General features: G+C 41.3%; 1 protein-coding gene across 1 annotated transcript in view; it reads right to left on the bottom strand.

Moving 5' to 3' along the window:
* Positions 1-2,681: 2,681 nt before the first annotated feature.
* GPR149 (G protein-coupled receptor 149) overlaps positions 2,682-23,218 on the bottom strand; it is a 37,468-nt gene continuing 16,931 nt past the window's right edge. The window contains exon 4 of the mRNA XM_048864882.2: positions 2,682-6,246. Within this exon, the coding sequence (XP_048720839.1) occupies positions 5,674-6,246 (573 nt within the window). The 3' untranslated portion in view covers positions 2,682-5,673. The remainder of the gene's footprint in view (positions 6,247-23,218) is intronic.

The raw sequence follows: 23,218 nt of genomic DNA, 5'->3' as shown, positions 1-23,218 counted from the left end.
CGACAGTACTGCATCATTGTGGTCTGTGCTCTACCTGGCCCTTTTGTTTTGGGGCCAGTTAGGAACTGTGTGGTGCTTTACGTACATCTATGAATATAACAGTGTCAATGCACCTATTCATTTTGTAGTGCTTGCTGTACATTTATGATTACTACACTGTTTTTTCACTGATTCTATGAGTTGTCACATTGTAGAATAACAAGTGGGTGTTTTCACAACTGCTTAGCACTCTGCAGCATATGTTGTAAACTAATAAAGATGAATTATTTTCCAAATAATAGAATTTTATTCATATAATAAAACCAGTACAAAGAAGAAGTGGTGTAATTTAAAAGCAAATACATTAAAAATGTAATAAATTAATGGAACAGAAATTTACAAGGAGAAAGAAAATTTTACCTACTCATACTGTAACTGTGGCTTTCCCAGGTCAGTGCATGTGAAGCTGTGGTTGTCCTTAATGTCCCCTGGGATGGAGTGGCAGGGGAAGGGATGTGGCCCCTGATGCCATGTGGAATGTTGGGTGGGATGTAAGGAGATGCTGTGCTGGAGTTCTCTATGGATTGCCAAGGGAGGCGAGTCCATGATTGTAGAACCTGCAGATCCACAAGTGTCTGCAGCATCTATATTTGCTGCCAGAGAAGCCCCCTTATGCCCTGGTGCATCTCCCTCTCCTTTTTCTGCTGGGACTCCTGGGCCTCTCTCCTGTCCACTCTTTCCCTCTCCAGGGTGTATGCAGTGTTCACCCTCCAGACCCATTTCTCACGGTCTGATGCAGCACTGGCTTGCAGAGTCTCATTGAACACGTCACCCCCAGTCCTCTTCTTTCTTCTCTTCCCCCCTGCCCTGCCCCCCGCCCCACCCCGCTCAGGTGTTCCACAGTGTGGAGGGGTACCACTCAAGGCTGCAATGGGAGTGGCTGCAGATAAAACACAGAATTACCACTGTCAGTATAGTCACACTGGAAAGCAAAAGTTAAGATTCAGATCTCTCTTCCCTTGCTCCCCTAAAGTATAAACAAGACATGCCTATTGACATTTCTGCTTCAGAGTGCTTGTGCACAGCACCACTCACAGAACCAGCCGTGGAGAGTATTCCGGCTGGGGTAATGACAAGGGAATTGCTCAGCTGCATGAAATGGCACTGAATACTGGCACCTTTTTCCACAGGTGGTGGTGATTTTAGCTGATATCTCACTCCTGAGGGTAACAAAAGCACAGAGAGCACAGCGGCTGCTCGCATCCCGAAGCCATCCGGGCCCATATGCTGCTAGCCTGTTTATTGCAATGGTGTCACCTGAAGTTATCACTAACTGGCATGCGAAAGTGTCCTACCACAGAGGAAGAAATAAGGTTGCCATCCCTAAAAGCCGTAGGGAGAGGATTGCAGAGTAATGAAAGGCTCATTGTGATCTCTCAGGAGGATTCCAGGGACATCTCTGCACATAAACAAAATGCTCCACATGACCTCCCCTGCCTAACTCTACAGAGGCATGAACGGAAGATAACTCCACCTCTCGTTGCATTGCTACCTCTTCTAGTATGAGTAAATTAATGAAAAGTCAGCTGTGTCCTGCTGAGTTGGGGGAGATGGGGTACCATCAGTACATACAGCACTGTAATGGGAAATACAATTACACAATTACCTTAGGTTCCTTCCCCTGCATCAGGCTCACCCATGCTTGACTGTCAGGACTGACTAGACTGCAGTAAAGTCTCAACAGGTCCTGGTTCATGGCACAGTGGGACCTCCTAGTCGTATGTCTCCCATCCTCCTCCTCTTACTTCTCCACTTCATCCTCGCTGTTCATGCCAGGGGCCTGTGACTTGTGCTTCTCCGAGGTATCCACGGTGGTCTGTGGGGTGGTGGTGGGGCCTCCGCCAAGTAGGGCATGCAACTCTTCGTGAAAAGCAGCAGGTCTGAAGCTTGCCACTGGATTAACTGTTCGCCTCCCTGGCCTTCTGCTATGCCTGCTACAGTCCCTTTGCTTTCACGCGGCGCTGCTGCCGCTGGTTCCCGTCGTGCCCCTTCTCCTGCATCCCCCGAGCAATCTGCTCGTAGGTGTCCACGTTTCTACAGCTGGTCCGTAGCTGCGCCTGCACAGCCGCTTCTCTCCACAGGCCCAGAAGATCCAATAGCTCCTGTCTGCTCCAAGCCAGAGCGCATCTGGAGCGCGTGGTCAGCAGGACAGTTGCAGAACAATGGAGACCTGCTGTGTGGGCTTGCCAGGATGGAGAATCACAAAAGGCATTTCAAAAATTCACTGGGCTTTAAAGGGGAGGGAGGGACTTTCAGTGTCTGTGACCTTCTAAGCAATGGAGTTCACAACTGTGACCAGGGCAGGCAGTGTTGGGCCTTGTGGGGCAGCTGCTGGAGACTGTTTGGGTTGCCACAAGTAACACAGTGTCTACACTTATACTGTGTCAACCTCACTACATCAACCATGGCTCAGTGCTGCTCAGGGAGGTGATGTTACTGTGTCACTGTAACAGGGAACCTATATCGGTGGGAGACAAGTTAAGTGTAGACACATGCACAACTAGGTCTGTGCAAGGCAGCTTACAGCAGCCTAACTCTGTAGTGTAGACAAGTCCTAATATATGAACCAGGAGAAAATGAAGCAAGTTTTCTGGAGCACTTTGCAAATGGCTCGTGTCTGTTGAATAATTAAGACATGGGTGTTCACACTGTTTCAAATGTTTAATTGTAGCAACCATTTTAAAACAAAACATAAAATAGATGTTTAATACATTACCAAATTATTTACAGAATCGTCACTGAAGAAAATGTATTTATTATAGACCAGCAAGATAGTACTTTACAGTTAGGTCAAGTTGAGGGCTGCATCTAGATTGCATTTGAATACCTCCTAAATACAATCAGATGTTAACACACCATCAGTTAATATTTTTCCTATACACAGTACTAATCTCTCTTGGGGAGGGGGAGGAGGTGGTAAAAAGAACCAATCAACAAAGAAGACTCCAAGGTAATGATGGATTAACCCTTTTTGGTGCCCTGGGGGGAAAATGTTGCCCCCTAGCCCACTCTCCCTATGGGTATGTTGCCCCAATTGGGACACTACCTAGGATATGGGTGCTGAATTTAGCAAATAAATAAAACTTTAAAATATATCCAGGAACACATTGGACACATGTTCAAGTAATCAGATGGCATCCAGTGGGCAAGAGCAAAACATACCAACAAGTCAAAGCAAAAGGAAAGTGGAGCCACGTTAAGAGAACTTCATCTGTGTATTGCTTTTCAATCTTGGCTACTGGATTTCACCCTTCATTTCCTGTTGTCCTGGGCTTGGGGTAATGTGGCCCACAGATTAATAAATGGCTGCTCTGAGGAAAGCACTTGCTTCAACTTAGTTTGGATTTTTTTCCTGCGCTGAACAAGGCTGTGAGAAAAGTTGCCATCTCATTTTTGAGCCAAGCATTCCAGTTTTAAAGAATGCCATGTCTTCTTGTTGGGCCCCAAGACTTGCATCTAGCAAGATGTTTACAATCTTTTGATCTGGTGCTTTAGACTGGAATTCAACTGAGAAGGGCTTATCAGATCAAACTGTGCTCCTACACTGCCTTCTACCTGCTTTCTGTAGAAGACAGCAGAAAGCAGTAATTTCAGAAATAGCAGGGTGCCTATTCACAATTTGTAGAAAAAATATAGTTGAATAGATCTTAGAATGGATTTTTCTTAACAATATAGTTTCTAGTTAAATCTGAAATGAAGAAGCAGCTATAGTGTTACCACCCTCAATTTCAGTGTAGAAGGGCAGCACATTAAACCACGACTCATAGCACAGCGTGATCCATCTCTATCTTAGCAACCTCCAGTCTTTGGGCCTCATTCTCCTCAGATTTACACCAGTGTAAACCCAGTGATTTCAATTGAATTATTTCTAACTTACACTGGTGTAACTGAGAGGGGAATCAGGTCATTTGAGTTCACACCTCAATATTGAGGGTTAACTGCAAAGAAAAATAAAGTCAGCCCATGTTTTGTTTTGCTTCTTTGTGGTCTCTAAAGAAGGTCTGAAAGGGTTTCTGCTTATTTCCCCCCCATCCCCTAGAAATTCAGGCCTTTTCTAGACTTCTCTCCTGGAAAATTTGGGATCATTCTAGCTCTATAAGGGATTAGGGCATCACATATAACATGAAAATGAAAGCTGATTGAGAGGGAATGTGATTTTTGTTTAAAACTCTTAATTTTGTTCATCCCTATTTAACTGAAATGCCTGACAAACAGATGGAAGAAAAGGGCTTGATGCATCATTTTGCTACAGTCCGTTTGCTAGACTGATACAAAGGGGTCAAAGAACAAGTGTAACCCCTCCCTTCTGGCTCTACCAGCTCTGCAGCAGGCTCCTCCCTCCGGTAGTACTGGGGGCTGTGGAGGGAGAGATAACAGACCTCTTGAAGGAGGATGTGTGGCTGGGACAGACCTTCACCTCAGCCATACTGTGACCCTGCAATGGCATGTAGGGACTATCGCAACAAAGGTGCAAGTTAGGGCAACTCTCAGGGTTGTGCCATGGGTTGCACCATCCCTGGCAGCCTCTGCAGAGGTGGAGTGCATGTCACCTACACTTTCTATGCTAGCACTTGCATGGGGATGACTCTGGCCTTGATAACCTTTAAAGATGAAGGCAGCTGCATTTTATGCAAATTAAGCATGATGGGATGGCTCCTGGCATGTTGCCAACATGACCCTTGTTTGGATCAAGTATGGACACCCTATAAGATTGGAAAGCTTCTTTTTCTTACATGGGAAGAGAAGGTGGGGGCAGGAAGCGGGTTCCTTAGATTCCATGGGATAAGTAAACTGAACATTGATACACGTGTACACAGGAATGTTGAGCAATTAGAACCTTGTTGAAATACATGTTACCATATCTACAGAATGTGCATGCTTACATTTCAGCTACCCAGATTCAAAAGTTGATATTATAATGGTTAGTTACTTATGTGGTACATTGGAATTGTGTACATAACAGTGGAAACTTAAAGCACTTAGGCCTCTTTTAATCCTGTATTTAACCAAATGCTGTATTCAGCTTTTGACTTTAGCTACTGTTTTCTGATAAATACTTCAGGCACAAGACATCAGTCATAGCAGAATTGTGACAGAAGCACAAAAAATGTTAAGAATCTTTCCTTGGATGGGAATGGTTTGATCATTCAGTTTTCACAGGTTTCCATGGGTAGATTGTCCAGTGCCAACAAGCAACCAAAGCAGCTTCTAAGCTTCTATTCAGAAAAGGTTTTAGAAATTATAGTGACAAAAACCAAAAGCTAAAACACAACCACCACCAGTGTTGCAATTCTCTAATCAATATTATAAAAGCAATTAACTATTTGATGTTTTCCCACCCATACATTTTAAAAAACCTACTTATTGGTATAGTCCAGTGGTTCTCAACCTATTTACCATTGTGGGCCATGTATGCAGCTCTCTGTTATTTGGGCCTCATCCATACAGTGTATCTGTATGGCCCTGAGGATGTCACATGAGCAAGCAGCCCATTGGTCGCAGGTTGGGAACCATTGGTATAGCCAAACAAAATAAAATTTCATGTTACAGAAGAGAAAAGTCATTGTGTTTGATAGATCGATTGAATGAGAGGAGGAGTGTCAGTCAAATCAGATTTACTACTCTAAGTGTCTTTTAATTGCTGTTGCCATCTTCTTCCCTTTTTCTGTATGCTTTATTTAACAATTGTATTTCTTCCTGATAACCATCTCTCTCCATATGCTGCTTTTTACTATTCCGCCTATGAGCTTCAACGGTATCTGGAATTGATATGTTAATATCGCTGTCAGGATTGTTTGATGGTATAAAGAGAGAGTAGGAAGCAGTTTCTCCTAAATCACATGAAACAAACCTGTTTTCTTTCCGTGAATAACGCAAGGACGGGGATCTGACCTGGGTAGAGGACTGGCTGATATTACTGATGATTGATACAGTATCCATGGCCTCTTCATTGTCGCAAATTTCAAGAACTTCTAAATGAATTTTAACATTTGTGTCTGCAAATGTAGTAGGAGAATCCTCAGGGTTTGGCTCATGACCAACACTCTTGGATCGATATACTTCAATTTTCTTTGATGTGGGTGTTATTTTTTGCCCTTCAGTGCTTACCTCGTAGGTAGATAAAGAGAGAGTTTTTCCCGTGGGTGCATGGAGAGATACAGTCCCTTGAAATGCACATAAAGGAATAGCTAAGGCCCCACCTGAGCGCTGGAAAGAAACAGAATTGCCATTATTTAATGTTCATTTCTGAAGTCAAAATCCATTATAAACAAGCCAATTATGCCTAGTTTATTAGCTTGCTTTCACTACTGTGAACATTAGAAGCCTGGTATTTAAATCAACAGTATGACTTTTTTAAAGGGTGAAAACAATAGGTGCTTTAAAGTGAGCAAGGCTCTTTATGATGCATTTTAATATAAAAGGCAAGATTATTATTATAAAAGTGACTATGACTCAGTTATATGCATGGTCACAAAGGTCTTAATTATAAGATTTCTATAGGATTCAAATTTCATCAAAGCCTGGTCCACATGAGGATCAGGACTGAGCTAGCTATGAACATATTTAAAGCACAGTTGGTAATGGGAGGTTCTGTCAGTTTCCCAAGCCAGTATGGGCCGAGGGGGAAGGAGAGGGAATGGTCAGAAGGGTGCTAGATAAATTCTGCCAATCTGTAGATCAGATTTATAACAGAACTAACTTGGTTACAGATAAATTGTGTTAGAACCCTGCTAGCAACTACCATGCTTCAACGTGGTTGTACAGTAACGACCACTGTTCTGCTCCCAGAGCAAGACAGGATTTTAAAGGGTTGCAATCCCCCCTGCAACAGAGGAACAGTCATGATGTTAAAACCATTTGAAAATAAACTCCATTGCAGTCCTGAGGTACCCTGTGTAAAGCTGCAGCTAGGAATTCTTAGCATTTGTATTTGAGTTTACACAGAGAAAAGTCTCTCCAAAGGTTACATTCCTCCCAAAAAACATGTTAGAAAAGGTACAAAGAGAGTCATTGAAAGAATCTGCATGAAAAGCACTAGAAGAAATTGAGCACTTCTATATGGACTGAAGTAGCACAGCCTCCTGGGGTTCGTCTGTATATTTTGTGTCCCCCTCTGTGCCTGATCCACAGAGAAGGATCATCGATTACAGCTCCTTGCTTCAGAGCCTGGGACTTTAGCTCAAACTGCGAAGACTCAGTCTTTTAACTCTGGAGGTCTCCAGTTCAATCCCTGGTATTGGGCATGCTGGCAACTGTGACAGTAGTAACCGTACTCCTTGCAAAGCTACAGATGACTGAACTACCTGGAACACAGGGATTGGAGAGTTGCCCCTGCCTGCAGGGCTTCTCTACCTCCTGCTCTCCAGCAGATCTGCTACAGTTTGCGCCTGGAGTGTCCCCAGGGGGGCAGTGGTCAGCATCTCTAATTAGCCTTATTCCAAGGCAGGAGGAGCTTTGCCCAAGGCAGACTGTCTCAGGCAGATGAATACTTGGGAATTTTGCAGTGGGCCACCCTGGGAGGAGGTGACAGAATAGTTAAGAGGAGGGATGCAGGGCAGAGGAGAAGATCTCTGTGACTCTGGAAAGCTGCAGAGCACAAATCCACACCCCCAGACACTTAGGTATGTCTACATTGGAGCTGGAAGGTATAATTTCCAGCCCAAGCAAATGTACCTGCAGCAGCTTTGATTGAGCTAGCACCCTAAAAACAGACGTATAACCCTGGTAGCGGGAGCAGTGAGAGGAACTAGTCACCCTGAGTATGTATCTAGGGTCCTGGATGGGACTGTACTAGGGGTGGCTAGTCCCTCTTGCCACAATGGCTACCCCTTCTATTTTTAGCATGCTAGCTCAGTCAGAACCAGTGCGGGTATTTCTACTTGTGCTGGAAATTACACCTTCCAGCTGCAGTGAAGACAGACCTTAAGGGTCTGCCCCCTCTGCAGGCAAGGCCTCAGGTAGCTCTTTGAGAGTCACCCAGCTTTCCTCCCTGCTCATGTTATGGGTCCAACATAGCTGGCTACAGGAGCAGCTGCTGTACACAAGGCTGAAGGTTCAATAATCAACCACCAGCCCCAGTGTCTCTTCTCTGGGCCCCTTCCCCTCCCGCCACTCCAATGCAGTAGTCTTAGCCTTTTGGTAAACTGGGGGATGAGGAGGGGAATGAAGTAACCAGAGGAGGAAGGGAGAGGAGAAGAATCAGCTAAAAGGGGGCTGGCAATAAACAGAAAGAAAAAAGATGTCAAGAAGGGAAAAACCTGCAAACAAACAGACAACCAGGACTGGAGGGAGAAAATGGACAGAAAGAAATGGACAGAAAAAGAGCGATGTCAGCAAATTTGTCAAGACATGGAACAAGTTTATAAGGCAGGCAGAGTGGGGGCAGCACCTACTAGCCCTCTAACCCTTCCCAAGGGAGGGCTTTAAAAAGGGACTGGATGGAAAGGCTCCAAGGTCAGCAGAATTTCCCTCTGATTTGTGCTACTGTTGTGATGAAGCCACGTACAGCTGGCAGACATGAATATTGGATAAATCCTACACTGTGGAGAGGTCAGAGTAAAACCCTAGTTCCTCAGTTCCAAAAACCACAGGCCTTCACTGCTTGAGTCAAAGGGACACTCTCTCAGCTAATGCTAGCAGAGGGGCCATATTCTGTCTAATGGCTAACTACTAGAAAGGAACCAGGTAAAATAAATGGAAGCAGGGATGTGTATTGGGATTACTTGGGAACTGAAAGAGGGTTCCTCCATTTTCACTGGCCTTGATTTTCATCTTCTTTCACAGTCAAGCTGAGCAAATCTTTAGTATCAAAGCAGCTTAGCCCATTGACATGAAAGGTAAATTTGCTCTTGAGAGGGCAAGGAAGGCAATTATTTGCTGTTTGTTAAGGAAAAGATCTTGTGATGCAACCTGGTAGAATGAGTCAGGAGTTTTACAGGGCTGCCATGCTGATAATCAAGTTGTATGAATCCTTAACACAGATATGAAAAGGCTGCACTTGCAAAGAAAAATGGGATCCTATTATGCAAGAGAATCTTATTAGACTCAGGCCTAGTCTGGTGCTTGGACAAAGCAACTAGCCTGAAAAGAAGTTGATTTGCCCTGCCAGAAATTGGCCTACCCTGCTGGAAGGAAATAAAAATAATATTTGCCTTCTTTATAGATTTGTCAGAGAAAGAATTTGTCAAGAATTCATCCAGTTTAAATTAAGTAACAGAGGCAGCTGATGTTCTGTGTCTGGGTCCAACTTTTAGTTCTGTCTATAAGTGTGTGAAAGCCAGATTCAATTCACAGTGTAAAACTGAATTCATAGGGAGGGCAGAAACGGTGTGCCTTGCAACAGTGGACGATAGTAGGACAGAGAGTGAAGTAGTTCATAAATTAATTTCCAAATAACTGATAAGACCTAGGACTCAATTCTCAGCCCTGGCTCTAGCTACTTTCTTTGTGCTGTGCAAGCTCCTAGTCCGCACCATTTGAAGTTCTCTGTTCAAGGGTCTATTAGTGTCTGCATTTCTGACAGCTAATCTGGTTCAGAGTCTGGAGTACTTTCTAAAAAACACACTTAGGTTGTGAAGGACATCTGGAGTGTATGAAAAAACAAGATCAATAAGGACTGAACATGCTAGCACCTATTAAGTGTAAGGTTAGATTCTCGTTTAAGATATTACTAATTTGTAAAATTGGATGTCTTAAAGACCGAGTAAATCTGAGGCCTTCAGAGTGAATTCTTTCTTGAACAGAATGAGTAATTGCCACTGCCACAGTTCTCGCTGCTCTTTCTGCATAGTTTATTTTTGAGTAAGAGATCAACATCCATCTTAAGTAGCCAAATGTTCATGCCAAATTTATGTTTTTCCAGTGTTCAATGAACTATATAATTTCAATAGTTACATCATAATTTACCTGTGTATTAATGGCCAATAAATATTATTAATCGTTATAGCCATTACAGCTGTAGCAGACACAGAATTTAAAGCATAAACTCACAAACTGCCACTTAAATGGCCAGTAATCTATCCCCTGCATGCTTTAACAGAGCAAATGTTATTGAAACAAACATGTTAAAAATGCAAAATATTATGACAAAACTCCAAATCAACCTAGTACTAAATAAAGTTAATAGGCCTTATATTGTCCCATAGTGTTTACTAATAGAGCTGGGGAGAGAATGGCTCTCCCATCCCAAGAACATTTTTGAGATTTCAAACTTTTTTCCCTTTCCCAAATTGGGATGAAATATTGAAATCTCAAAAAATGTTGTGAAGTGAAAAAAACTTTAAAATAAGTTGGATTTGGATCAATTGAAAATATTTCATTTTGATAATTCTGAAATGTTTAATTTTGATGTTGACTTTAAAACTATCTCTATAATTCACTCACATTTCAAAATGAAAAGCCATTGTGAACCAAAATCCAGAATTTATTTTGAAATGTTGAAGTGGGATGTGCTGTCAGTTTCAAAACATTTTTCCCAATTTTTTCAGAACTGATCCTTTCTCATGAAGTTTCAGTTTTGACAAATTGTAATTTTTTTTTCAACAAAACAGAAAAAAAATTTCAGCCAGCTCTGGTTACTAACTGCATCCCAGAGCATTCTGGGCTCTCTCTCCCTCTCTATAATATACATATAAAAGCAATACCTGTTACTGCACTAGGAGATGAAGTGAGAACTAGGACAGAGATCTGAGTATTGATATTCCATATTCATACTGGCCGACCACATTAAAAAGTAGTGCTTCTGCGCTCTACTCTAGTGAAACTTGGTCAGCTCTAATTTGAATGTATTACTGTAGTCTTGCCTGGAAGTGACAGGGCCATGAAGGAAAATGGGGTCCCCTGGAGTGGTTTCAGCCTCCTGGCTAGCCAGAGATGAAAACCCTCTAAGCAGCTGACCTTCTTTGAACACTTGCGGAATCTAGTACCCGATTAACCTACTGAGTTAGCACAAGGCCATTAGTCCTCTATTTAGATCTCAGTAATGCAAACAAGATCTGACACTCCTTTATGTAGAGTTTGTAACTGAAAATGCACTGAACAACGTGAGCCAAAGGTTAAGGTCTATTGTGGATTCACATCTCTTACCTAGGTTGGTTTGCTTGTGTTGCAAATCTCATGCATGAATGAAACAGCCTAAGTAGAAACTGTATCTGACATATCATATTTAATATAAGGGAGAATGGACTTGGAACAGGAAGAACTTTGTTCGTTCTCCAAGAGAGCAGACCAGATACAGGTCTTTTCTACACCCATGTAAACCTGGAGTAACTCCATTGACTTCTGTGGAGTTACTTTGGATGTAAACTGATATGAATAAGAGCAAAGTGTGACCTTGGATTCTATTAAGCTTGATTATCTTTATAAAATAAGGTATTGTTTGCCTACAAGGATATAACAATAAATAGTGTGTCTTGTCATTGTTTGTCTACATCAGAGCTGGCTGTTCTTTTTATTTCTCTAAAGATGTCCATTATGGGTCTACTATTTCTACTTCAGCACCTCTAACTAATCCAATATTAAGTACAGCATTTGGAGTATGACTTCTGTCCAAAACAAGCCTGATTCTGGTACATTCCATGAGGCAGAATTTTGCCTTCTGTATCTTCGTAAACCTGATTTTATGTTTTGATTATAAATCTTTGAATGCAATTTGAATTTAAAAACATTAAGAGCAGGAAGCTGTCTGAGTAATTCAGTGATGGACTCCCATTTATTCTAGTCAGGTTCATTTACCACCCGCAGTGTTATCTGAGTGAAACAATGGTATCTGCAGATGTAGCAGGGATAGGATTCATTCTTAATACAATTAAATTTGAAAGCAATCAGCTGTTCTCTTTTTGAATAATCTACAAGGGCACTCTTCACAAGCCCAAAATGTTTTTGGAGGAAGACTCCATCCTTTCGTCTCTTTCAACATTCCTCCCTCCTTGCGCCTTATATTACAATGGTACACTTAAAAAACAACAACAACAAAAAGAGTATGATTTCTAAAATAAATTTAAAATTCAGACTGCTCCCACACAGTATATACTACAGCTCCTCTTTTAAAAGCATAATTATAAAGGTTCTTTAACTGAGAAATAGGAAGCCTTCTGATAGTCTGATTCTCTTGATCACCTTCGGAGAGCGAGAATTTTGAAGATGTCTTGACTTAATGCATCATCCATTTGAATGCATCAGGGAATTATGCATTTGCATGGGGTGAACAGCTATTAGAAATAAAAAAAGCTCTCTCTTCCTAGTGAAAATGCTTTTTAGTATCCATGATATACGGGCAGTCTAGCAGTATATTAGATTTGCATATTAAAGTAGCATAGTCTGCTAGAGTAAGATTTAGAATATTGCTTCCAAATTCTTTAAGTCTAACACTGTGTTGGTTCTATGATGACTTGTTATAGTTTCATGGAGGCAGGCCACAGCAGCCCGATCTGCATGTGTTCTTAACAAATGCTGCCACTACCAGTCTTTTTTTATTGTAACTCTTCAGGCCAAATGGACACTTGAATTCATTTCAGAAGAGCTACTCCCTGTGTGGTAACGAGTAGCTCTTTCAAGAGCTTCTCATCACCTTCAACTCCCACTGTCACTGATGGGAACAAAGGATGTTCAGGCCTTTGAGGATCAGACACATACAGCATAGTGTCTCACGAGAGTTGTAGAACGGGGCCTAGGATCTGGCCCTTGCTTCACAAAGAACAATTTGACTAGCAGTATGTACAGTGCACCTTAGATCAGTCAAGTTTGTTTTCGACTAAAATGTAAGTGCTTCGATCTGAGAAAAATAAAAAAATTGTTAATATTTTTAAAGATGTTTAAACATGTTATTTCTGCATCTGTGATGCCACGCCAGAAACATATGATTTAGTAAAAAATAAAGATTTGGGCCCCAATTCCATGTGCACAAGTCACACTAACTTCCCTAGGAGTTCCTTGCACTCAGTGTGTATGCAGAATCAAGCCCTTTATTTTCTATTTTATTGTGTGAACAGTGTGTACTTCCATCATGTCTTACCACAGGGCTCTTCATCTGTATGAATTCCTGTCTGGAATAGCTCAAGGCAATCCTGTCTGTTAGAATCTAGGATGTTGTTTTCACTGGAGGACTACATATACCAGTACATTCATTTTTTAACACGAAGAAACGAAAAGTTACAGTGGAATAAATAACAGATGTATTCATACCTCACATACATCATTCATACCTCAATGGAAGTCATTCCGAGCAAAGTTTCAGAGGAACAGCCGTGTTAGTCTGTATTCGCAAAAAGAAAAGGAGTACTTGTGGCACCTTAGAGACTAACCAATTTATTTGAGCATGAGCTTTCGTGAGCTACAGCTCACTTCATCAGATGTTTACCGTGGAAACTGCAGCAGACTTTATATACACACAGAGAATATGAAACAATACCTCCTCCCACCCCACTGTCCTGCTGGTAATAGCTTATCTAAAGTCATCAACAGGTGGGCCATTTCCAGCACAAATCCAGGTTTTCTCACCCTCCACCCCCCACACAAATTCACTCTCCTGCTGGTGCTAGCCCATCCAAAGTGACAACTCTTTACATAATCAAGTAGGGCTATTTCCTGCATAGATCAAGGTTTTCTCACATCCCCCCCACCCCCATACACACACAAACTCACTCTCCTGCTGGTAATAGCTCATCTAAACTGACCAAGTAATCTCTGCACAATCCCTGCAGCAAATCCTTTTTTGTTCATGTAAGTCACACACTGTAGCCTATTATGACTGTGGAGAATCAAAAATACTCCTCCCTTTATGAGGCAGGTATGACCCTCCCCCCACTCACACATACAGAGTGAGTTAGATTCTCCCTCCTTTTCTGGCTACTTTGTGCTGCTCAGGCAGAATCTGAGCCTAGCTCACCAGCTGAGAATTCCCCCATGTTGTAGAGCTCTCAGCTGGTGAGAGACATAGCCAGCTCCTATGCCCACCTGGCCAAGGAGCCATGGCAAAGGCAGTGAACAAGGGGGGCAGCTGTGGTCTACCAATACAGCCAACTGGCACATGGCCAAGCTGTTGGTATAAGTTAGAGCTTCTCTACCACCAATAGTCTAGGACTGGTTCAGATTCACCATAAGAAACATGGAGGCATAGCTCGCTCTCTGATGGCTTCCTCTTGCTCCTGTGCAGAGCCGATCACAGTGCAGGAAAGAGTCCAGGGCCGTGCCTTATCCATAAGATTTCATATCCAAAGGAAGCCAAGATAGAAAGAATGCTGGGTGTGTGCAGCGTATAGCTTGTTTCCAGTGAAGCTAAAGTACAATGGCAAATTCTACAGCCTGACTCATGAGTAACTTGACTGAAATCACAAGAGAAAGGGCTGCAATATAAACCCCAGAGTCTTAGATGCATCCGGACACGTAAACTGCAATTCTTGTTATAACAAAGCTCTATTTATGGAGCCTAGTCTCTCTGCAGCCCGAACTCACTAGAAATGTTGCCTGAGTAGAAACTGATGGATCTGACCCATAATAAAGGTGTTCCGTGAGGAAAAAAAAGTTTTAGAATCTTCTGCTGTATTTCCCGTTGCAAACTGGCAAAAAACTACTACTCGATCCACGTTTGCAAGAAATGTTGGTTATGCACACATGAAAGAGTAATAAAGTGATTTTAACTTGCAAGTACATAGTTAAGGGAAGTCGTAACATCATCACCTGCTGAAATAGAGCTTGCTCCTGCAAAGTGTCAGACACCACCTAAAAAGGTACCATATGCCTTTAACTTCCATTGATTTAAATAAGTGTTGCTGAGCACCTTGGGACCTCATGGTGAGGCCATTAATGTTGTGCTCCTCAGCTGGATCTCACTATAATCAATTATGTATTCTGCTTCCTGTGGGAATTATACTTCATGTGCAAAATACTTTTGGTTAGAAGTGTGGGTTGGGAGGAGATGAAGTATTTATTTTGCTAGAGGGAGCCTAGAAAATGAGGCAAAAAGTGTTGTTTGAGGATGATTTATTAATATACCTCAATTTCACCAGGGAAACTTTTCTATGCATATTTGACATTTTATACTGAACACAACTGACCTTATTCTATTCACACATGTGGAACCTGAACTCAGCGGGTATGAGTCTCCACTGCCTTGCACCCTGTGCAGTCATTTAAGCACATGCTTAACTCCTACTAAGAAGCATTTTAGGAAAGATTTGTTAGCAGGAACTACATAGTGGCAAAGGAAAAAATCCAGCTCCGTTCTCTGAATGTCCTTACTGATTATTAAAACACTCTATCCAGAGAATAAAGTCAAATCTGCTCCAAGAGTGTCTTCCGCCAGATAATACTTGTGTTAGCCTTGTGCTAAAAGCAGAGAAAAAGTGCTCTGCAACAAAACAGAGGTTGAACGATGGCTCAAGTAATTTCCGACAGAGTGAATTAGTGAGACAAAAATGACTGCAGCTATATTGCCAGCCCTAAGCATTCAAAAAAATCATGAATTATGCCCTTCCCCCAATCACGATGTTTGCATAAGAATTGGAGATTAAGAAAAATACATTCTGGATTCTTTTTAATTTTCCTTCTGGTTTTGGAGCCCTTAGGTTCATGTTTTCAAGTTTTTTCTCTACAACCACAAGGGCTAGAAACTGCAATTTAAAAATAGAAGAAGACATTAAAAATATTAAAGGCAAAAATTATTCAGCATTAAGAATGAAATTGTTTTATCCTCATTATGTACTGTGCATCTATGATCTGTATTTATCATCCTCATTCTGAGGACCTTTGCACACCTACGCACAATAGGAGGGGATAAGGCCTGGCTGCCATAAATATTTATTCACACAACTATAAACACTGGGTGTGAATACCTGTTTCAGACTGGAGAATCATCCAGTGAGACCCGGATGATACTGAACAGGGACACTCTAGAAGTGGCTTCATCATTAGTTCATATAGAACTACACTAAGATCTCAGTTACACAAATGCAAATCTACAGTAACTGCACTGACGTCAGCTAAGTTAGAATAGTTTCTCATCAATACTTTATCACATTACAAACCAACAGTCTCCTCTCGAGAAGGCCACATATGAGCCTTTTCTTGTGATCTACCCTGTTCTTTGACATCCTAGTCTCATATCTAAATAGCCCCTGGGGTTTGTTTCCCCCTAGACCACTTCCTCTCCCTCTTCAAAGCCACATGAACAGAGTAAAGGTTGTAGCTAGCCTGCAGTCAGCCACTGTCAAAATAATGTAGGGAGATTTTCACCTATGACCAGCATTAAGTAATTGGGAATAGCAAAATGTTAGAAAACAGCCTTGTAGAGCTCCTTTATTCCTCAAAACAAAAAATAAAGCCAGACTGGAAGCACACGTGTTAGGAACACGTCTTTGGTGTTCCTTCTCCTCCTTCAAGAAAATATCTGAGGTATGCTACATCAAACTCAAAATCTTTTAACTGTGGAAGTAAATTAGGATTAATTGAATTTAATGCCACTTTAATTCTGAATAAGAACACCCACACAGACACTTAATGCAATTTAAGTAATCCATTTTAAATTCACACCCTTAATTTATTTGGATTAATTTTCTGAGTAACCCTGTGTAGACAAGTCCCTAGAAGCAGTAACCTTGTGAGAAGTAGAGCTTGGCCTGTCATCACAAATTGCTTCCTCACTTTCAACAGCTGTTGTTGACTTGTACCTCCTTGTATACAGCTGTTTCCTAGCTCTGCTGGTTAACCCTTGCTTTGCCGGTCTGGAGCTCCAGGGCTTTCTGACCCTGTCACACTTGCCCCCCTTGGGACCTAGATGGGTACTATACCCTGTCAGAGGGTTAAAAATAGGTTTGTAACAAAAAGCTAGTTATAAACTTAAACACAGAGGGTGAAATCCTTGCCCTATTGAAGTCCATAGCAAAACCCAAAGAGTCTACTCCTTAATAATATAAGCTATGTAGTGCTTTTCATTCCTAGCTGTCAGAATACTTTATAAAGGAGGTCAGTCTTATCCCCATTTTACAGGTGGAAAAATGGAGGCACACAAAGGCGAAGCGACACTCCCAAGGTCACCCAGCAGCAAAGCCAGGAATAGAACCCTGATCTCCTACGCCAGTGCCCTGTCTGCTTCCCCTAATGGCAAAATAAAACTGAGTAAACCTCTAAAAGGTTTGTGCGCCTAATAACTTTAAAGGAATGCAGACTATAGCTGAACTATATTTTTAGAATGTTTCCACGGACGCCTTCACTGTTGCTTTTCATGGACAATGTTTTTTCTGTTTACTTTAAAATAGACTCTCTTCAAATCCCCTAAAATAAAAATTAACTGCAGTAACATTTATTACTGCAGTAATTTGGCCTTTGGAAGGCTGACTGCAGTAAATTTAGAGGCTGATAGCTAAAGGAACAGATGAGGTCACCCCAAGTGACTTGGAAACTAGTAATTGGGTAGGACAATGGCAATCTGTCCAGATCTGTACTTGGAGCAAATTCATATAAAAAGGAGCAACAGACACTGTTCAAAATAAGACAGGTTTCAGAGTAGCAGCCGGGTTAGTCTGTATTCGCAAAAAGAAAAGGACTTGTGGCAACTTAGAGACTAACCAATTTATTTGAGCATAAGCTTTCGTGAGCTACAGCTCACTTCATTGGATGCATTCAGTGAGCTGTAGCTCACGAAAGCTTATGCTCAAATAAATTTGTTAGTCTCTAAGGTGCCACAAGTACTCCTTTTCTTTTTTCAAAATAAGAGCTATACAAATATAAGTTGGCATCTGTGCTTTTTGTAGTCTGTTGTCTGCAAGAGAAGGGAATGAGCTCAACAGCCAGCACTCCTTAATAGTCAGCAATTAGATAGTGCTACATGGGGGTATTTAGCCATGCCCTGCATTGGGGAAGCATAGCTGGGAAGTGCAAAATGCATCTCAGAGCCTTTGTGTCTCTCCTAACACTGACATTATCTGGGTTCCAGCCTGGTCCCTAGTAGAAACCAGAATAAGACAAAGGGTACTGTAATGCAGTGGTTCTCAACCATGGGTATACGTACCCCTGGAGGTACGCAAAGGTCTTCCCAGGGGGTCTACCAACTCATTCAGATATTTGCCTTGTTTTACAAAGTTTATAAAACGCACTAGTGAAGTCAGTACAAACTAAAATTTCATACAGACAAGGACTTTTTTATACTGCTCTATATGCTGTACACTGAAATGTAAGTACAATATGTATATTCAAATTGATTTATTTTATAATTATATGGTAAAAATGAGAAAGACAGCAATTGTTCAGTAATGTGCTGTGACACTTTTGTATTTTTATGTCTGATTTTATAAGCAAGTAGTTTTTAAGTGAGGGGAAACGGGTACACAACACAAATTAGACTCCTGAAAGGGGTACAGTAGTCTGGAAAGGTTGAGAGCCACTGCTGTAATGTACACTAGCTGCCAACAGCTGCTACAGCACCCAGGGAACAGTCAAGCTCAGGAACCACCCTAAACCACCAACCATGTGGAAGAGCAGCACAGATGCTGCACAACTGGATCTCCATATACATAGGGAGTTCTCCAGTTCTAGTTAAACCAGGTCTAGAGCAGCTATGTGCTAAATACATATTAGTGCATCAGGCCTAGTATTTTCAGACGACCCTTGCAATTCATCAACAGCATTCTACAGATCTACATTTTAATTAAAGTTTTATACAAAATACAAGACCATGTTTATTCAGTCTTATATTTAGATATATTTTGTATACAGAAAGTTTTAACTGAAGATAAAGAAACACCATTCAAAAAGTTTTCTTTCATTCTCTTCAACTAAGCAAGATACCATTACTTGACCACCTTCATATTATTCAAATGACTACATGTTTTTTTTCCTGCTGTGAAATTTTACGAGAGCCATTCATCATGGGTCTCAGTTTCTTTACATTTTATAATTGCTGATGTCCTGCAGAATACAAGATGCTCTATCACTACACACTGCTTATGCTAACATTATTATAAACCATCAATATGGTGCTACAAAAAAGGATCTTTGTAGCTCAAATAGATTACATTTAAATAGGTCTTCTGCTGGCTGAATACCTGATGGTTCAGGGGTGCAAAATCGCGTGCATGACATCAGGACCGAATCCACTGAGTAAAGAAACAGACTCGCCCAGCAGGACTTGGTGTTAGGTCTGGTTTTTGACAGACATTTACTTTCACTCCGAACACCCGTTTTACATGCTACAGTTACAGTGGAAAATAACCGAGAACACAGGACTGCTCATTTCGATCTGCGTGCATAATTTTTTTCAGGTGAGCAATTGAGAATTTGATCATTTTTCACTTCTTTTGGGCATCTGCTTTCATAATGCTGTTAGGTATTTATGGTAAATCATATAATAAACCATTTATCACACCCCAATAAAGAGTGTGTAAAATCATTAGTGTGCGGCTGCTCTGAATGTGTACCTATCCGAGATCACAGGTAAGTACTTGGAATGGCTAGCCCCTCCCAGTGCTCCTGTTGCCACAGCTATCCTCTATTTTTTAGTGCGTTAGCTAGATGAGAGCTAGCCTGAGTATGTCTCCTTGAGCTGGGAATCACACCCCCCCTCGAAGTTTAGACATACCCATAGTGTAGAAGGAGCCTAGGTCATTTCATCAGAGTGATATCAATCTCGTTCATGGTATTGTCTGTTTACTCAGAACAGGCTGTCTGATATCAGTAGTGGCTTGGAGCAAGATTCGCTCTCATGTATACAAACATAGTTCTTCAAATACAGATGTGGAGGGATGAAATGCGTACCTTGATTTTGACGATAGCTTGGTATTCTTATGCTTTTCTGTGCTTTTTTGTGGGAGTTTAATATTCATAAAAAGATGCTTCTTGAGTGTCAGCTCTGAACACTTATTTATTCACCAAAGAACTACAGAATAAGCAGCCACAATGCAAGACAGGCTTCCTCACACTATTGTGTCAATGTGACTGAGCCCTGACCTAGAGAGAGTTTCTCTAGAGCCTCGGCTACACTCAGCTTCCCAGCCCCTTCAAATTTTTCATTGTTACTACCACTAGTGCAATTCCACGGATTCTATCGATGGAGGGAACTTTCTAAGCCTTTTTTGTTTTGAGCACTTCTCTTTTCCAGTACCCATCTATAGGAGCTAGTGTGTGGATATATAAGACAGAATGCCTCATTACCCTATGACACCAGTTTTATAGTGGTGTAACTCTCATTAACAGCAGTGGAGTTATTTTTGATTCAATACTTTCAAAAGGGAGAAGACAATCAGGCAACAGACTCCTACATATCCAAGTCTCCAACATGCTGACTAGGAGGTACAATATACAGTCTCTTGGAACCTATTTCTTGAAAACATTAAATGAAAATGATTGGTGCCCTTTAAATTGTTTTTCTTTAAGGGTCTTAAAATAACAAAAAAAGGACAATGCTGCTTTCTAAGATACAAATTAAAATGGGTATCCTTACACATGCATCGCTGGATAATGAAGAGTGAGTCAGCAAGCAAGGTGAGGAGGCAGCTTTAAAAAAAGGATTATTCATGCCTTTCTTATGTCCTTGAATTACTTCAGGTAAGTGAGCATTACACACAGTCTGAGATGCTACCCTGCTCCTCTTCCTGAGTTATCTACCTTGGGGAGCAGTAAAGTACCCTGAAGAATGTTCAGTCTCTTTTCAAGTTATGTCCACATGAAGTAGTACCAGAATTTTTGCCAAACTCTGACCAAGCATAAAGTAAGCAATGACAGTTCTAACTGTGAAAGTTTTGGGATGAATCCTTTACTGAGACAAAATTACTGTTACATAACATGGGTGTTTTGCCTGGTAAAGAACTGCTAAATTTGGATCTTTGTTGTTTTTCGGTCAGACTGTCATTATTCACCAGCTTCAGTAAAATAGTTTTTCTAATTTTGAAAAAGTTTGCATTGTTCAGAGCTACCTAAACAGATCAGAAATCTCCACAGGTGCTGGAACTAGGGGTGCTGCCGCACCCCCTGGCTTGAAGTGGTATCCATCATATACAGGATTTACTGTTTGGTTCAGTGGCTGTCAGCACCCCCACTACACAAATTGTTCCAACGCCCCTGGAAATCTCTGACCTTCAAACCCCCGCCACTACCCCAAACTACATATCCTCAGCTACTGGATTAAGGCATTTGTTCCCTTGAGCCAGTTTTACTTTTTAGCACTATTTATTTTTCAGTTCCGCTTCCCCTCTCTTCTTTCCCCCAGTGTTTTTAGAGCAAGGTCAGACAGTCTGACTCTCAACCTTCAAACCTGTATGACACAAAATGTGACGAAAGGACTGAAATGTTCTTAACATCTGTACCATACATAATGATAGATAATGGTGTGCAACTATAAAATCCATTTTTAAGGATGCCATCTCACTGTGTGAATTAGCTTTTTTAAAAAACTAGAAAGACAAATTCCATCATCTGCAGAAATAAGAATTCCCTCACATGGCTTATCAGCTGAATTTGAACTCCATATTCTGAGATCTCCAGCACAGATCTTTACTAGCTAAGCTAAAGGAGGAATTGTTATCCCCTAGGTGGACCACTCTGTAGAGATGGATTTAACACAAACTTGACTAGTGGATTACAAAACTATTTGCTAGACAATAGTAGTCTACTGGAGATCAGGAATCCCGGGTTTTACTTCTGTCTTTGGGAGGGAGTGTATCTAATGGGTAGCACAATGACTAGAGACAGTATATCCAAGCCTGTAGATTTTGCACATTCATTCTGAGATGCAGTGTAGCTGAATGGATAAAACTTGGTTCTGTCACATCAGTGACCCAGGTGCTATTCCCAGCTGTGCCTGAAGTGACACCGAGGTGAGATCAGAACTCAGTGCACTTTCCCTACAGAGTTTTTAGATAGAAAATCTGGCAGCGTGGAAGAACACCTTTCTCAACATCTGTAAGTTTGATGATGAGGGAAAGGTACACTGTCTCTTAAAATGAATTATTTTCCAGTTAAAAAGGAAGATTTTAGAATGTATGAGACTGGAGTTACCTGGTGACTTGGGGAATACTGCATATACCTACCAGCATAAGCTTTGAACACACATTGCATTGGAACAGAACTGGAAGAAAATATATTAGACAGTTTTATAAGACAGAAAGGGGTACATTTTCAATGTACTGTGTATGGATTTAGCCACTTGACTTCCATTAACATTAGTGGGAGAAGCAAGATATCCCTCGATAATTTTGATTCATCTACACTCTGATTTAGTACAAAACACTGCATCTGTTAATTCTGCCTCTATCCATATCTTTTCAGCAGAGACCTTGCTTGAAAAGAAAAAATTACAGAAAAAAAAATTACAGAAGCTTTATTTTTGTGTTAGTATTTTACCATAGTTAAAACAGAGGCAGAAACATAGCTCTTGGGGCAACAAGGTAGTCAGGCAAATCTACTAGAAGGTGACAGAGGAGCAAGGAAGGAACTTGAGAAGGAAGGGAGAAGAGGATAGAGAGGTGTCGGAGTATTTTTGCGAATACAGACTAACACAGCTGCTACTCTGAAACCTATAAATAGATGAGAAGTGACAAATAGGAGCACATGCCAATCTAAAGATAGATAAAATATGAACTAGTATTACAAGATATGCATGTTCTCATTAATCAGATTAGCATTTAGTTTACCATGCTGATAACTTCCACTCGTTCCTTGATCACAGTGAGCCACATTCTGATTCCCTCACTCATCCTGTATAGGTCCTTGCTCCACAAGTCGTCCCACTGAGGTCAATGGGCCATGCAGAGTAGGGTGTTTCCAGAAACGGAGCTCTATATAAATATGGCATTTAAAGAAACCAGAAGAATCACCAAGGAAATTGTTCTATTTCTCTCTATTGTGACTGAATAGAAAATTAATTTTGAAAAAGGTTAATTTGTGGTTAAATTTCCTGATAGGGAAATTTGTGAATACAGCTGCCCACAGGTCTCTGAGCCTGAGCCACGCAGTAGATTTAATTTTGAGTAGATTTAATTTTGAGTCCTCCTCTGCTTGCCTCTCCGGGGACCAGCTATGTCACCGGGTGCTGATTTGACCAAAAAGGAGCAAGTGAATATTGTATTACTGTTATTTATATGGCACCAGCAGGGTGCTGGATCCTTTACAAACAGATGAGACTATCCTGTTGCACATGCTAAACAGACACAATACAGAAAAAGGATAGGAGCAGGTGCTATCTATAGCTCGT

The sequence above is a fragment of the Caretta caretta genome, chromosome 9 (genome assembly GCF_965140235.1).
Source record: "Caretta caretta isolate rCarCar2 chromosome 9, rCarCar1.hap1, whole genome shotgun sequence".
Taxonomy (NCBI): Eukaryota; Metazoa; Chordata; order Testudines; family Cheloniidae; genus Caretta; species Caretta caretta.
Note: the sequence above shows the minus strand (reverse complement) of the source record. Positions and strands in the feature narration are given on the sequence as shown.